We start from the raw sequence: 16,790 nt of genomic DNA, 5'->3' as shown, positions 1-16,790 counted from the left end.
GTCAGTGACAATTTAACCGTTCGGTACACAGAGGGAGATGTTGTGTTGAAGTTGAATGACCTGAGGCTAACTGTGCTAGCTTAGTAAGTGAAAACTGTGATGACAATTGGCATAATGGCTGTTCAATGTTTTATTAGAATCCTCTCTACTTAGGCAGCTGCCTAGGTAGGCTATAGGCAGCAAGGCAGTTTACTTAGTTTTCAGGCAGACCTCTTAGCAATAACTCTACATAAATAAGGTGTTTTTATTCCGTCACCTCACGACCAATATAAGTGCAATACAAGGTGCAGTAACACCGACTAGGCATAACATTATGACCAGGCATAACATTTGTTGCGTATAGGGCTGCATAGCCACAGATGAGTCAGGGTGCCCATGCTGACCCCTGTCCACTGCCGAAAGCGCCAACAATGGGCACGTGAGTATCAAAACTGAACCACGAAGCAATGGAAGAAGGTGGCCTGGTCTGATGAATCATGTTGTTTACCTGGGGAACACATGGCACCAGGATGCACTAAGAAGGCGGAGGCAGTGTGATGCTTTGGTCAATATTCTGCTGGGAAACCTTGAGTCCTGCCATCCACATGGATGTTACTTTGACCCGTACCACCTACCTAAGCATTGTTGCAGACCATGTACATCCTTTCATGAAATGGTATTCCCTGATGACTGTGGCCTCTTTCAGCAGGATGATGCGCCCTGCCACAAAGCAAAAATGCTTCAGGAATGGTTTGAGGAGCACAACAACGAGTTGGCCTCCAAATTCCCCAGATCTCAATCCAATCGAGCATCTGTGCTGGACAAACAAGTCCGATCCATGGAGGCTCCACTTCACAACTTACAGGAGTTAAAGGATCTGCTGCTGACATCTTGGTGCCAGATACCACAGCACACCTTCAGGGGTCTAGTGGAGTCCATGGCTCGACGGATCAGGGCTGTTTTGGCAGCAAAAGGAGGACCAACACATTATTAGGAAGGTGTAAGTACATTACTTTAAAAAAAAAACTTTTTAGTGTAAATAACTATAACTGGGTGCAATTTGTCACATAACTGGCAGTTCTTAAGTCTGTATTCATGTTATAAATTTATAAAGTTTTTTTTTTTCTTTCCCTTCTGTTCTTTTCAGTTTGTTCTGTTGTTATTCCGGCTCAACATTTCCAAAGTCTGCTGCTTTTGTTAGGAGAGAACGCACTCATCATTGTATATGTAAATCGGGGATTTAAGAGCCGAGGAAAATCCCTCACTAGAGATTTGGCCTGTAATACAGAGCCCTCTAGCACGATTCACTACACCAGAGGGAAAATATGCATAAGCGGAACAAGCCGAGCAAAAAAGTTGGTTGTTTTAACAAAATATTTTTCCAATAAGGTGCAAAGTAAAACACAAATGTGAAAACCTGTACCAGAGTATAACAGTGTTGGCTAAAAGTCAAAATCTGATGGTGATCAGGAAGAATTTTTGGTCCATCAATCAGTCAGCAGATAAGCTTTGAATGAATACACTGAGTGAAGTGACAAAACAAACATTCTGAGGGGGACATGGTTTACAACAAGGTGCAAAGGGATAGCAATTTATAATCAAGGGTGGCAGTGTTTAAATCAGCATTATTTCTAACATTATGTTTGTTCCAATGTACATTTGGGTCTTATTTTGGTTATGTTACCATGGATACATGTATGGAAGCTACAAATTCCACCTTCATTGTACGGTCAGCCAATGGTCATCTCATATTCAGTCACTTTGGCACATGTGTAGTGCACGACTAATTAACTCAATCTATTAATCCATCCATCCTCTAATCTTTCTATCCAGAAACCCATCTCTCACTAACCCACCCAACAATCCATCCATTTTATCAGCTCCACTTACCATATACAGTGGTGTTCAAAATAATAGCAGTCCAACACCATTAACTTGATAAATCAAAGTTTTTAGTAGAAATGCTATTTCTACATAGCAAAAAATTTACTTGAAAGTGTAGTAGAGTATTGAAAACAAAACAAACCCAACAATTAGGACATGCATCCCACTCATTCTGAGTAATCGAAGCATTGATTGAAAGTGGGTTGTTCAAAATAATAGCAGTGAGGAGTTCAGTTGGTGAAGTCATTCATTCTGCAGAAGAACGGGTATCAATTTTGGCCCTTATTTAATGTAGGAGGGTGGCAAATGTTGCACAGGTTGGTCATAGCACATTTCCTTCTGAAATACTGGGGAAAATGGGTTGTTCCAGACATTGTTCTGATGAACAGCGTACTTTGATTAAAAAGTTGATTTTAGAGGGAAAAAACATACAGAGAAGTGCAGCAAATGATAGGCTGCTCAGCTAAAATGATCTCAAATGCCTTAAAGTGACAACCAAAACCTGAAAGATGCAGAAGGAAGCGTGGAACTACTGTTTGAATGGATCAAAGAATAGCCAGAATGGCAAAGGTTCAGCCAGTGATCACCTCCAGAAAGATCAAGGAACATCTGAAGTTCCCAGTGAGTACAGAAGATGATTAAGCCAATTTACCAGCAAGAACTCCTTGCAAAGTCCCGTTGTTAAGATAAAGACGTGTCCTGAATGGGTTCAAATTTCCCAAAGAACACATTGACTGGTCCAAAGAGAAATGGCTCAACATTTTGTGGACTGGTGAAAGCAAAATTGTTCTTTTTGGGTCAAGTGGCCATAGACAGTATGTCAGACGACCCCCAAGCACTGAATTCAAGCCAAAGTTCACTGTGAAGACAGTAAAGCATGGTGGTACAAAATGATGATATGGGATGTTTTTCATACCATGGTGTTACACCTATTTATCACATACGAGGGATCATGGATCAGTTTAAATATATCAGAATACTTGAGCAGATCATGTTGCCCTATGTTGAAGAAGAAATGTCCTTAAAATGGGTGTTTTAACATGACAATGACCCAAAACATCTTGGTTACAGACAAACAAGATTGAGGTAATGGAGTAACCAGCACAATCCCCTGACTTCAATCTCATAGAGAACTTGTGTGCTGAAATCTAAAACGCGTTTTTTTGAGGCAAAACCCAAAATTGCAGAAGAACTGTGGAATGTAGTCTAATCATCCTGGACTGGAATACCTGTTCAGAGGAGCCAGAAGTTGGTAGACTCCATGCAACACAGATCTTGAAAACAATTGTTATGCCACTAAATATTAGTTCAGTAATTTAAAGTAAAGTGAAACCTCAAACATTTTAAGTTTATAGATAAATTTTTTGAGTTTTTAAAGAAAAATGCTGGCACTGCTATTTTTTTGAACAGCCTAAAATTAATTTTTCTTAACTTTCTGTAAAGGATTAACACAAACTGGCTAAATGTTGTTAATGTTTTGATTTAGAATTAAAAGTGTAGTATTTTCAGTGCATTTGCATTTATGGAAATAAAAGTTATTATAATGATTTTGTGCTTTATTCACTTTTTTAAAATCACTACTGTAGAAGCACTCTTACTACAATTACTGACTGTAGTCCATCTGTTTCTCTGCATGCTTTGTTAGCCCCCTTTCATGCTGTTCTTCAATGGTCAGGACCACCACAGAGCAGGTATTATTTAGATGGTGAATCATTCTCAGCACTGCAGTGACACTGACATGGTGGTGGTAGTGTTAGTGTGTGTTGTGCTGGTTTGAGTGGATCAGACACAGCAGACGATCGCTCATCTATTGCTGCTGTTTGAGTTGGTCATCTTCTAGACCGTCATCAGTGGTAACAGGACACTGCCCATGGGGCACTGTTGGCTTTTGGTTGGTGGACTATTCTTAGTCCAGCAGTGAAAGTGATGTGTTTAAAAACTCCATCAGCATTTCTGTGTCTGATCCACTCATACCAGCACAACACACATTAACACACCACCACCATGTCAGTGTCACTGCAGTGCTGAGAATGATCCACCACCTAGATAATACCTGCTCTGTGGTGGTCCTGTGAGAGTCCTGACCATTGAAGAACAGCATGAAAGGGGGCTAACAAAACATACAGAGAAACAGATGGACTACAGTCAGTAATTGTAGAACTACAAAGTGCTTCTATATGGTAAATGGAGCTGATAAAATGGACAGCGAATGTAGAAACAAGGAGGTGGTTTTAATGTTATGGCTGATCGGTATACACACACAAACACACACACACACACACACACACACTGATTACATACATATGTCACAAATCCAGCCTCTCTGTTCTACCAGAGCTCATGCCTCATGTGTAAGTGCCACACCCCTGTCTCTGGGAGCACATGGTTGACACCCCCTCATTGGGCAAAAGAGCTAATAAGCCACAGCTGATCCTCATTGCAGGTTAAGTGCTCAAGATATTTAAGGACTGTGTTGTGGATTGTTTAAAACTATTTTGAGAGTGGGTTGTTAGGAATCTTGCTCTTAGAATTATGTATTGTTCATGTATATTGATTAGGAATTCTATTTAGAGAATCATGTCTTGTTTAGTGTTATAGTCTAGTTCAGGTTGAGCATTAGCATTGAGTTAGCTTGCAGGGTTTAGCTGAGCTTAGGGTTTAAGATAGTTTAGGATCAAGTTTCATGTTTCAGGTTAGCTTTAGCAGTTAGCTTAGCAATTAGCATAGCATAGCATAGTTCAGGTGTTTGTGTGTCTTGTCTTGTGAACCCAATATACAGTATGTGTGTATAAGTAGGGCAGTTTGGAGTAAAAACTATGTCTGATCAGGCACATAGCCAAAAAAAAGGTAAAGATTGGTATTTTTTGTCTGAAGGGGGTGTGTGCTAAAAATGCAAGCTTCACTGACATGAATGTGAGGCAATGCTTCAGCTATATTTACATCTGTCAACCAATCAAGCCATCCATCCATCCCTCAAACCACAAAACCACCAACTTACCAATCCACTCAACAATTATAATCCATCCATTTACTTATTCTTTCATCCAGACCTCCTATCCACCAAACCATCCATCAATTTAAAAACCCACCAACCTTATAACCCATCTTACAATTCACCTATTCAAAGACCCACCAACTTCCTTCCAACAACTCGCCAATATACCAGCTCAACCATCCATCCCTTAATCCACAAAACCGCCTACTTATTAATCCATCCAACAATTAAAAGCCAGCCGCTCAGGTGGCGCAGCGGTAAAGTACGCTAGCTCACCAGAGTTGGGGTTTCAAATACATCATATCGAATCTCAGCTCTGCCTTTCCGACTGGACTGGGCAGCACTATGAACGACGATTGGCTGTTGTTCAGGGTTAGGGGTAAGAAAGTCGGATCATAGGTCCTCATAACTGGTGCGACTGCGGCCCCTGCTGACTGACTGATGGAAAAATGCTGATGGGGGTGTGGCCCTCCGTGCACAGTGCCTGTCAAGTGTATGAACTCGACTCGTGCAGGTGAAAAATGCAGTCTGTACTGACTGTGCGTATGTCAGTTGAGAGGCGTCCTCAGTCAGCGGTGAAGGGTCGAATCAGTATAGAGGACGCATTCAGGGTAATTGGACACGACTAGACTGAGGGATAAAAATTGGGGGAAAAAAGAGGGGAGAAAATATAAATAATAAAAAAATAAAAAAAAATACACCAAGCCATTCATTTACCCACAATAAATGTCTCTTACGAAAAATAAATACATGTATTTCATAATTCTTTATCTGAAATGAATGTGTATGAATTACTGAAGAACTAAGCTATCAGTTGCTTACAGGCCATGCAGTACTACATCCCTACTCATCCATTTCCTGTTCTTCACCTTGTTCTATGCCTCGTCAGGTTTCAGTCAATAATGTCTGGTGAATTATACATGAGGGAGCAGCTGTGAACGCCACCAACAGCAGCTTTTAAACCAGGATCAGAGATGTGAGGACAGATCTGAACATCCAGTACCGGTTGGGTTTGTTTTCATTTCCTCTGAAGGCCTAGTTCACCACTGTCACGCCAGGTAACAGGTGGCCTCGGTAATGAAGGGGGAAATTAAAGCTAGCTGCTAATTTAGCGGTTGAAAAACCTTTGGCGCTGCGAACACACACTTTCATTAGCCGCGGTGCCCCGCAGGAAGCTCGGTGTGCCAGCTCGGATTGTGTTAGCGCTCGAAACCCGGAACGTAATTTCAAGGTCTGAGGGAATAGCCGACAATGTCTTGTTCAGTCACCTGTCGGGTCGGTGTGATAATTCAGGCGCGATCGGATCGCCCAGAGCAGGCTGACCTGTTTAGCGCCATTATCCTTATATATCTACTGATCAGAAATAGCCGGCTGACTGAATCAACAGCACACGAGAGGACGCAGAGCGGAGAAACAAACCCTCACTCGCAGACAGCTTTGAATGCTAATGCGATGATAATTCTGCCAGTTTAATTTATGTTCTGCTGCGCTGTTTCCCTGCCAAAGAAATAAATTTTTTCTAGAGGTGTTTGGGATGGATATTTATTTGTCTGGAGGGGCTGTATGCTAATAATGCTTCAGATTCATTTTAAATATTCATAGATGGTATGGAGTTCCGTAAAAGCTTGCAATCTAATAAAGAATTTTGTCTGACGCATCATACAAGCTTCGAAAAGTCTAAACGGGGGATTTCAAAGGATGTGGAATTTGGCGTGTCGGGTCTGTTACAGCTGATTATTCATCCCAAGCATTTTATCTGAGTTCAGGAGTAGGAAGTTTGCTACGTTATAAGTATCCCAGTGTGATCTTTTATCGGCAAAATGTTTTTTTTATTTTATGTATGCATTTTCTCCCTTTTAGTGCATCCAGTTGCCCGATTGCGTCATGCTTCCTCTCCACCAATGCCGATCCCCGCTCTGATTGAGGAAAACGAAGCTAACCCACGCCCCAACACGTGGGCAGCATGCCGTATGCATCTTATCACCTACACCTTGGCGAGCGCAGTGCAGCTCAGCGTTGTGTACGGAGAGACACACCCTGAGAGCACTCTTTTCTCATCTCTGTGCAGGCGCCATCAATCAGCCAGCAGAAGTCGTAATTGCACCAGTCATGAGAAAGAGACCCCATCCGGCTTAGTCCCGCCCATATCTGAACAACAGGCCAATCGTTGTTCATGTGGCCACTCAGCCTTAGTCGGCAGGCAGAGCTGAGATTCCATACGATGTATTCGAGATCCCAGCTCTGATTCCAGCGTGTGTTTTTACTGCTGCGCCACCTGAGCGGCCCAAAATGTATAAAATGTTTAATAATTTACTACAAACCTCGTTAAGAAAAAGCAAAAACGCTCCAAAAATGTGTGGACAGAGGCAGAAAAGACGTAAAAAAAATAAAATACAGCGTTTCACAATAAGCAGGTGAATTGGTAACAGGTGAGGGAATCATGATTGGAAACAAAGTGGCTCACCAGAGAGAATCGCCAATTAGTTAAAAGCATCCAACATTTCTCAGTGCAACACTGCAAATCATTTAGTCTCTCACCATCTACTGTTCATAATATTGTAAAAAGATTCAGGGACTGATAAGAATTCTCAGTTCGTGGAATGTTATTCTCGTAGGAATAATTGCATTTAGTGTTCCCAAACCATGGAACCTTGGCCCTGTGAAGGTTTCAGATTGAATCCAAAATTCACTCACTCACTTTCTTAACCACTTATCCCAGCTTTTCAATGGGCGCAAGGCACACATTAACACCCTGGACGGGGGAACAGGCCATCGCAGGGCAGACACACATACACACACACTCATTCACCTATAGGGCAATTCAGTGTCTCCAATTAACCTGACTGCATGTTTTTGGACTGTGGGAGGAAACCCACGCAGACACGGGGAGAACATGCAAACTCCACACAGAAAGGACCCGGACCACCCCATCTGGGGATCGAACCCAGGACCTTCTTGCTGTGAGGCGACAGTGCTACCCACTTAGCCACTGTGCTGCCCAACTTTTGCACAATCCATATTTTTCTCAAAATATGAACTTTATATGCCGAAGTTTGTTCCCTGTAGATAAAGGGCTCGTTTGTATTTACTCGGAGTTTGACCATTGTGTCCAAACTTTTGCATAAGTCTGTGGTGGGCGGCATCATCCAACTTAGGTACATCGTGTGAAAGATTGTTCAGCGTGTCAGAAAAAGACAGTAGTTTAGCGGGCAAAAAGAAAGAGGTTAGTCCTCCATCACTAGACTGGCACTATGCTAAAAGCATTGAATAATTCATGCTGGGTGAGTGTGGGCTTCAGTAAAGAAAAGCAAAACGTCTCGTCTTTCATCTGCACTTCATATTCCACATCATTTTTAGACCTCACTTTATTCTGACAACAAGATTGATCTTTCCGAACCTTGGAATTGTCCTTTCCAGATAACCTTGAGATCATGCTTTCATACTCTTTCTTTAAATAAAGCTGCAAACACATAGGAAAGTAAAGTCAGAAACAAAATCCTTTTATATTTCTGTGGTTTATCTTTCGCACTGACAAGAATCAATAGTAACAAAAACAATACTGTTATTTAATAATAATAATAATAATAATAATAATAAGTTCAACTTATATAGCGCCTTTCACCAAGCTCAAGGTCGCTGTACAGTATAAAAAGTGAAAACAAACGACAACACGCAAAACAAGACAAAACAAAAACAAAACAAAAACAATTCAACAGTGTGTAAGGATAGGTTAGAGATATAAGTTCAAGAAGTAGAATGAAAATGTTGTGAGAAGAGATGAGTTTTTAGAGACACCTTGAAAGCAGAAAGAGAAGAAATAGAGCGAAGAGTCGAGGGCAGAGAGTTCCAGAGTGTTGGGGCGGCAACGCTGAAGGACCTGCCACCCATAGTGGACATCCTAAATCTAGGAACAGAGAGCTGATTTTTGTCTGATGACCTTAGTCTGCGTGATGGTGTGTGGCGTGTGAGGAGTTTAGTAAGATAGGCGGGAGCGAGACCATGAAGTGCTTTAAAAGTCATGACCAGAATTTTATATTTAATGCGCATGGAAATTGGCAGCCAATGTAGTTCTTCCAAAACAGAATTGTAGGCTTTTTGCAGTGCTTGGGTGGTGCAGCGATCTATTATTTGGATTTAAACCTTAGTGGTGTTATTAGCCTGCTGGTCATCTACACCAGCGGTCCCTAACCTTTTTTGCACCATGGACCGGTTTCATATAAGATATAATTTCACAGATTGGCGGGAGCGGGAGTATTTAAAATAAAATTATACGACAAGCATAATAAAAAAGTGCATAACAATACTACTCAACAATGATGGAAAATCAGCTGGAAACCTGAGCTTTTTTCGCTGCGACGAGACGCTCCCACCTAGGGGTGATAGGAGACAATAACACCCGAAGTGTGTTCCTTACGTCCAGTCTACTCCATTACATATCCTTTCTGTGCAGCCCGGTAATAAATGACCCAGAACCGGTCCATGGCCTAGAGGTTGGGGACCACTGATCTACACAGACATCATTGTCTACAGTGCCTTGCAAAAGTATTCAGCCCCCTTGAACTTTTCAACCTTTTGCCACATTTCAGGCTTCAAACATAACGATATGAAATTGTAATTTTTTGTGAAGAATCAACAACAAGTGGGACACAATCGTGAAGTAGAATGAAATTTATTGGATATTTGAAACTTTTTTTAGAAATAAAAAACTAAAAAGTGGGGCGTGCAATATTATTCAGCCCCTTTACTTTCAGTGCAGCAAACTCACTCCAGAAGTTCAGTGAGGATCTCTGAATGATCCAAAGTTGACCTAAATGACTGATGGTGATAAATAGAATCCACCTGTGTGTAATCAAGTCTCCGTATAAATGCACCTGCTCTGTGACAGTCTCAGAGTTGTGTTTAAAGCACAGAGAGCATCATGAAGACCAAGGAACACACCAGGCAGGTCCGAGATACTGTTGTGGAGAAGTTTAAAGCCGGATTTGGATACAAAAAGATTTCCCAAGCTTTAAACATCTCAAGGAGCACTGTGCAAGCGATCATATTGAAATGGAAGGAGTATCAGACCACTGCAAATCTACCAAGACCCGGCCGTCCCTCTAAACTTTCAGCTCAAACAAGGAGAAGACTGATCAGGGATGCAGCCAAGAGGCCCATGATCACTCTGAATGAACTGCAGAGATCTACAGCTGAGGTGGGAGACTCTGTCCATAGGACACAATCAGTCGTACACTGCACAAATCTGGCCTTTATGGAAGAGTGGCAAGAAGAAAGCCATTTCTCAAAGATATCTATAAAAAGTCACCTGGGAGACACACCAAACATGTGGAAGAAGGTGCTCTGGTCAGATGAAACCAAAATCGAACTTTTTGGCCACAATGCAAAACGTTATGTTTGGCGTAAAAGCAACACAGCTCATCACCCTGAACACACCATCCTCACTGTCAAACATGGTGGTGGCAGCATCATGGTTTGGGCCTGCTTTTCTTCAGCAGGGACAGGGAAGATGGTTAAAATTGATGGGAAGATGGATGGAGCCAAATACAGGACCATTCTGGAAGAAAACCTGTTGCAGTCTGCAAAAGACCTGAGACTGGGACGGTGATTTATCTTCCAACAAGACAATGATCCAAAACATAAAGCAAAATCTACAATGGAATGGTTCACAAATAAACGTATCCAGGTGTTAGAATGGCCAAGTCAAAGTCCAGACCTGAATCCCATCGAGAATCTGTGGAAAGAGCTGAAAACTGCTGTTCACAAACGCTCTCCATCCAACCTCACTGAGCTCGAGCTGTTTTGCAAGGAAGAATGGGCAAAAATGTCTGTCTCTCGATGTGCAAAACTGATAGAGACATACCCCAAGCGACTTGCAGCTGTAATCGCAGCAAAAGGTGGCGCTACAAAGTATTAACGCAAGGGGGCTGAATAATATTGCACGCCCCACTTTTCAGTTTTTTATTTCTAAAAAAAGTTTCAAATATCCAATAAATTTCGTTCTACTTCACGATTGTGTCCCACTTGTTGTTGATTCTTCACAAAAAATTACAATTTCATATCGTTATGTTTGAAGCCTGAAATGTGGCAAAAGGTTGAAAAGTTCAAGGGGGCTGAATACTTTTGCAAGGCACTGTACCTCTGGGGGAGGGGGGATGGTCGAATCCCTGTGATGGATTAGCACCCTGTCTAGAGTATTCATCCCTTGCAGCCAGTGTTTCCTGTGGAACCGAACCTGCTGCAGCCTGACCAGGATAAAGTGGTTTCAACTGAAAGAGTCGAGAGTTTGAATCGCAGCTCTGCCATGTAGCCACTGTTGGGCCCTTGAGCAAGGCCCTTAACCCTGTTCCTGCTGGACTGAGAATAGTCCACCAACCAAAACTTTTAAAATGAACAAGTTCAGCTACACGATTTATGTGACAGCATGAGGTGCTTTGGCTGCAGAGAGGAAGGGCATCTAGTGCCCGCAGGGGAACGGTGTGAAAAACAAAGAAAATAATAAATACGGTAACAGTGAAACTAACGAAAATAAGGATTATAGTAAGAAATAAATGGTGAAAATAATGTTTTACACACTGAGAATAGTGTGAGGTACAGTGGTGAACTGGCACAAACACAACCAGTGTGACTGGTAGCTCTCCCCCCTCCAGTTCCTCCTTTTTTCCAGAACAGGCTGAGACTGCAGCTACAAACACTAGCATCACTAAACCACAGCTAACCAGATTTTAACCCAGACCAAAACGTAACCCCTAATGATGAGACATTGATTCTCTTATTGACAGCAACACAAACCTGGACCCAATGGAAATAGACCACACTCATTTAAAAACACCCACAAAGAGTAATAATAAACAATAATTAACTGTTTCAATATGATTCAGAGGCTGAAAGTGTGACGGTATCTCTGACTCTAGTGTGTTAGGCTCTACTTAAGGCATCTAGGTGCCTTCAAACAAAACTAAGTCTGTTTGAAAATGTAAAGTGAGATGTTTTGAGGTGCTCAAACTGGAAAAAATAGTGACAAAGCTCAACAACATCCTAAATAACAATGGCAGTGAAACGTCTTGGATGTTTTACCCTTTTTAAACTGATTACTTTGTTGTTCCTGTTGGTGTGTCTTTTTCATCACTATGCAGGATATGCATATAGCTCAATAAATGTCAATGGGGCAAGAGGCAGCAGAAAAAGAGACTGAAAAAATAGATTAACTTTTTATGAAAAACGCTGTCGACTGGATGCTGGTCTGGCCCGTCATCTGTGTTTTAAGTAATGGCACCTCTACTATTGGAGGGGTCTGGAGGAAATCATACAAGGTGCTACTGAAGGTTAAAGCCAGGTTTATGAACCACACATGTTTTTATCTGTATTTATGCCCCGGTTTTACTTTTAGAGAGAGAAAAGTCTGGCTTTTCTGGACAAGACCTGTGTTGTTTTAAAGACATGCAGTAATATGAACTTTTATTTTAGTGTGCAGTAAAGAACACGGTTTCATATAGGCATAAACACATAAAATTGAGAGACACAAGCTCAGTCATGTCTGGAGAGCTTTCCATGGTTTCCAGAAACAGTATACGTAGACGTAGGCACACAAGAACCTTTTATATTGTGGTACAACTGGGTTGACCCTCCTGACCACCTTGAATGGTCACACATACAGTATCTGGGCCTAACTTCCTCAACTTTAGGGAGAAAGGTTTTTGGGAGAAAGACCCAAACATCTCTTCTGATTGGTGGCAGCTGTTCTGTAGGCAGCGTTCACTTGGCGGTCCCTTTGGCCAAAGGGAGTTTAGGCAGAGAGATAAACTTGCATGCCTTTGAAAACCTGTCCACTACAACTAAGATTACGATGTTGCCTTGCAAGGGAGGCAACCACATTGAAGGGGATACAGAAGAGTGGAAGCAATAGTGCTCTGAGGTAGCGGTACTCTGAGGAAACGGTCAACAAGTCAACCACCTCTGGTGACCCTTTGGCTGGGCAAAGAGCATTGGCGCTCCCTGAAACATGTTTTATGAGACACCATTTGATCCTGGGGTCGTGTTCTTGGATCCATGGAAACCCCAGGATTAAGAGTAGGTCCAGAGCCTGAGTTAAGAGGAATAATATGTTCTTGGTATTGTTCCCCAGACTCAAGGTTATTGGCTGAATTCTGCAGATAACCCTTCAGGACCACAGTGATCAATTGTCAATGCTTGTGATAGAATGTGGTGCCTTTAGGGGTGTTGTCGGGACACCCTGTGCCTTAGCCAGGGTATTGTCCATGAAATCATCTGCAGACCCTGAATCAGTAAAAGCCTAAGGCCCTAGGAGACAGTGGCTCTCAAACACCCCTCAGAAATGGGGGAAGATTTCTTGTCCATCACAGGTCCTCCTGCACGGTGTAATCAGCCACAGAATGTTGGCTATGCCGGATATGGAGGAAAGAGAAGAGCCAAGGGGTTTTGGGGCAGACACTGCATCTCGTAGCTCTACCAGGATCTGCAGGTGGGCAAGAATCTGCTGCAACAGATGCTCATGCTGCCCTAAAAGTGATCCTTGCCCCTCAATGGCTCTGTTTACTCTTTCCATCTATGCTGGATCTATGCCTGTCTGAGTCATTCTGTAACGTGGGCTGGTAAAATTGTGTAGACTTGACTCACCAGCCGAGTGTTTCTAGGTCCAGTTGCAGGACTGGACAAAGTGAGTGTGTGGGCAATAACTACAGAAAGAAAAAAGACAGGAATAAAGATGTCACCCACTAAGACGGGGATATGTGTCAGACTGAGGGAGGTACGGGCCAAGCTCTCAACAGTCTGGGTGTAACAGTGGCCTGGCTTACTGTTCAACTAAATGATAAGAGAGTCATTTCCTATTGGAGCTATTGGAGAGAAGGTGCTAGGTGAGACCAGAACCTGGTCAGCCAACCAGCTACTTGATCCACCAATGGACTGATATACAGTCATTATCCCAATGCTTCTCTCTCAGTGAGGAGTTAAAAAAGGAAAAGGCTACAGAGGAAACCATCAACGCAGTAAGTTGATACTGGGAATTGACTACTAAAACAATTTGATGTAGGATTAATTGGACATATCCAAAATGTGCAGGCAAGTACACTGTAAATGGAGCCAAGAAGAGAGCAAAGCCAAAGGAGATCACTTTAAAGGCTTAGCAAGGGAGTAACCTACACTTACATCTCTGTATGGAAACCCACCACTGACAGGTGATAAGAAGTGGTCAGCGACTACACTATTCAGATAATGCATTGAGTTTCTTGTTCATTTTGCTGCTGTGATGGATCAGACGGTCGAATGTAAGTGGGAGTGTGTGTTTACTGCTATCGAATTGCAAGGGTCGGATATTGCTGCAGGCTAAGATACACACAGTAACAGTGAATCAGAGCTGCAATGATGTGATCTTGCCTACAGCAGGACAAGTCCAGAGAGGAATGCAGTCAAAAAAGTAAATAGCTGAATGGATGAAATACACCGATCAGCCATAACATTAAAACCACCTCCTTGTTTCTACACTCACTGTCCATTTTATCAGCCACTTACCATATAGAAGCACTTTGTAGTTCTACAATTACTGACTGTAGTCCATCTGTTTCTCTACATACTTTTTTAAACCTGCTTTCACCCTGTTCTTCAATGGTCAGGACCCCCACAGGACCACCACAGAGCAGGTATGATTTGGGTGGTGGATCATTCTCAGCACTGCAGTGACAATGACATGGTGGTGGTGTGTTAGTGTGTGTTGTGCTGGTATGAGTGGATCAGACACAGCAGCGCTGCTGGAGTTTTTAAATACAGTGTCCACTCACTGTCCACTCTGTTAGACACTCCTACCTAGTTGGTTCACCTTGTAGATGTAAAGTCAGAGACGATCGCTCATCTATTGCTGCTGTTTGAGTTGGTCATCTTCTAGACCTTCATTAGTGGTCACAGGACGCTGCCCAAGGGACGCTGTTGGCTGGATATTTTTGGTTGGTGGACTATTCTCAGTCCAGCAGTGACAGTGAGGTGTCATCAGCATTTCTGAGTCTTATCCACACAACCAGCACAACACACACTATCACACCACCACCATGTCATTATCACAGCAATGCTAAGAATGATCCACCACCCGAACAATACCTACTCTGTGATGGTCCTGTAGGGGTCCTGACCATTAAAGAACAGGGTGAAAGCAGGCTAAAAAAGCATGTAGAGAAACAGATGGACTACAGTCACTAGTTGTGGAACTACAAAGTGCTTCTATATGGTAAGTGGAGCTGATAAAATGGACAGAGAGTGTAGAAACAAGGAGGTGGTTTTAATGTTATGGCTGATCTGTGTACATACTGTAATTATAAAAGAAGGATCTTTCATATAGAGCTGAAAACCTTTTGTGGCTTTAAAGCCTTAAATCCTTCAGGTCAGGTCAAAAGAGCATTTGTGAGGTCAGCCACTAATAATACAACCTAATTGGGGTTCCATGGGGTTAATGTAGTGTGTAATCTGTATGTTCCTTGAAGTGTAGGTAAACTTTTGACTACAGTGTGCCTCTAGAAAACCACAGAGTCTATGTCTACACAAAACATATTTCCACATCTACATGCATTAATGAATTATTTACCCAGATTAGCCCAACTGGGCTGCGCTCTCCTGTTTCTAGCACGGACACGGGCTGCCATTTTCGGGGTCATGGTGGTGGAGACACTCCAGGGACCTCTGGTTACTTCTTCCTCTGTAAAAAGACTGCTGGCTTTAGATTATCTGTTCTATCATCAAAAAACAACTTTGATTCTATTTCAATTTGTATTTTAAGTCTTCAGAATTACATAGAATTCTGGTCTGATCCTCATCCAAGTTACAATAGTACTAATAAAACACAAACAATGAATGAATGAATGAATGAATGAATGAATGAATGAATGAATGAAACAAACCATGGTTTGGGACCTTATGTGGGTTGACTTAAAATGGGATCACAAGAGGTTTTTGTTCTGGAGTTCTAATTGCAACTTTAATGGTGAGGTACTATCCCCTAATAACAAAAAAAACCTTCAAGTACGGGTGCTCAGGTGGCGCTGGGGTAAAACACACTAGCACACCAGAGCTGACATTTCGAACTCGTCAGTTCGAAACTCAGCTCTGCCAGATGGCAGGCTGGGCGCCTACACGAACAACGATTGGCTGTTGTTTAAGGAGGGTGCCGGACGGGACCTCATAACTGATGCAATTACGACCTCTGCTGGCTGATTGATGACGCCTGCACAGAGACGAGGGATAATGCGTTGATCAGGGTGTGGCTCTCTGTACACAAAGCTGATACGCATATAAACTCACCTGGTGCAGGTAAAAAGATGCAGCCGGCTACTGCACACACGTCAGAGGGGGCGTGATAGTCACGCTCTCCTCAACCATGGTGGAGATCAACATCAGGAGAGAGAAACTGTAATGCAATCGGGTAATTGGATACGACTAGATTGGGAGGAAAAACCTTAAAGTACTATTTATAAACCATCAAATGGAAACCACAGGCCAAACCAGCTTCACAAAATTGGTTAAATTGTACCATTTATAGCTTAATTGATTAGACAATTGCAGGTATGGCATGGAAATCTTTCTTATTCTTACCAGATGTGCCTGAGCCAGAGCTAGAATTAGTCTTTCTGGCATCTGGTACTTTTATTTATACCATGATGTTAAAGGTATTGATGTTTCAATGGTAGGTCTTGGGAACATACACTTCGGATAGGTTTGTTAGTGATGTTGTGGTGAAATGTGGTTTTACATAGCAAACATTATACAACCCCAAATCAGAAAAAGTTGAGACAGCATGGAAAATGCAAATAAAATTAAAATGCAGTGTTCCTTACATTTAATTTGACTTTCATTTCCTTGCAGACAGTTTAAACCCAGGATATTTCATGTTTTATCTACTCAACTTCATTTTATTTATTAATAAGCATCCATT

The 16,790-nt window shown here is 42.2% G+C and overlaps 1 protein-coding gene across 1 annotated transcript in view; it reads right to left on the bottom strand.

Annotated features, from left to right (window-relative positions):
* Window positions 1-16,790, bottom strand: part of gfra1a (gdnf family receptor alpha 1a) — a 112,315-nt gene that overhangs the window by 71,114 nt on the left and 24,411 nt on the right. Inside the window, exon 4 of the mRNA XM_062995429.1 lies at window positions 15,447-15,557. Within this exon, the coding sequence (XP_062851499.1) occupies window positions 15,447-15,557 (111 nt within the window). The remainder of the gene's footprint in view (window positions 1-15,446; window positions 15,558-16,790) is intronic.

Source organism: Trichomycterus rosablanca, chromosome 5, assembly GCF_030014385.1.
Source record: "Trichomycterus rosablanca isolate fTriRos1 chromosome 5, fTriRos1.hap1, whole genome shotgun sequence".
Classification (NCBI taxonomy): domain Eukaryota; kingdom Metazoa; phylum Chordata; class Actinopteri; order Siluriformes; family Trichomycteridae; genus Trichomycterus; species Trichomycterus rosablanca.
The sequence above is the reverse complement of the archived record's forward strand: the minus strand, read 5'-3'. Positions and strand labels throughout refer to the sequence as shown.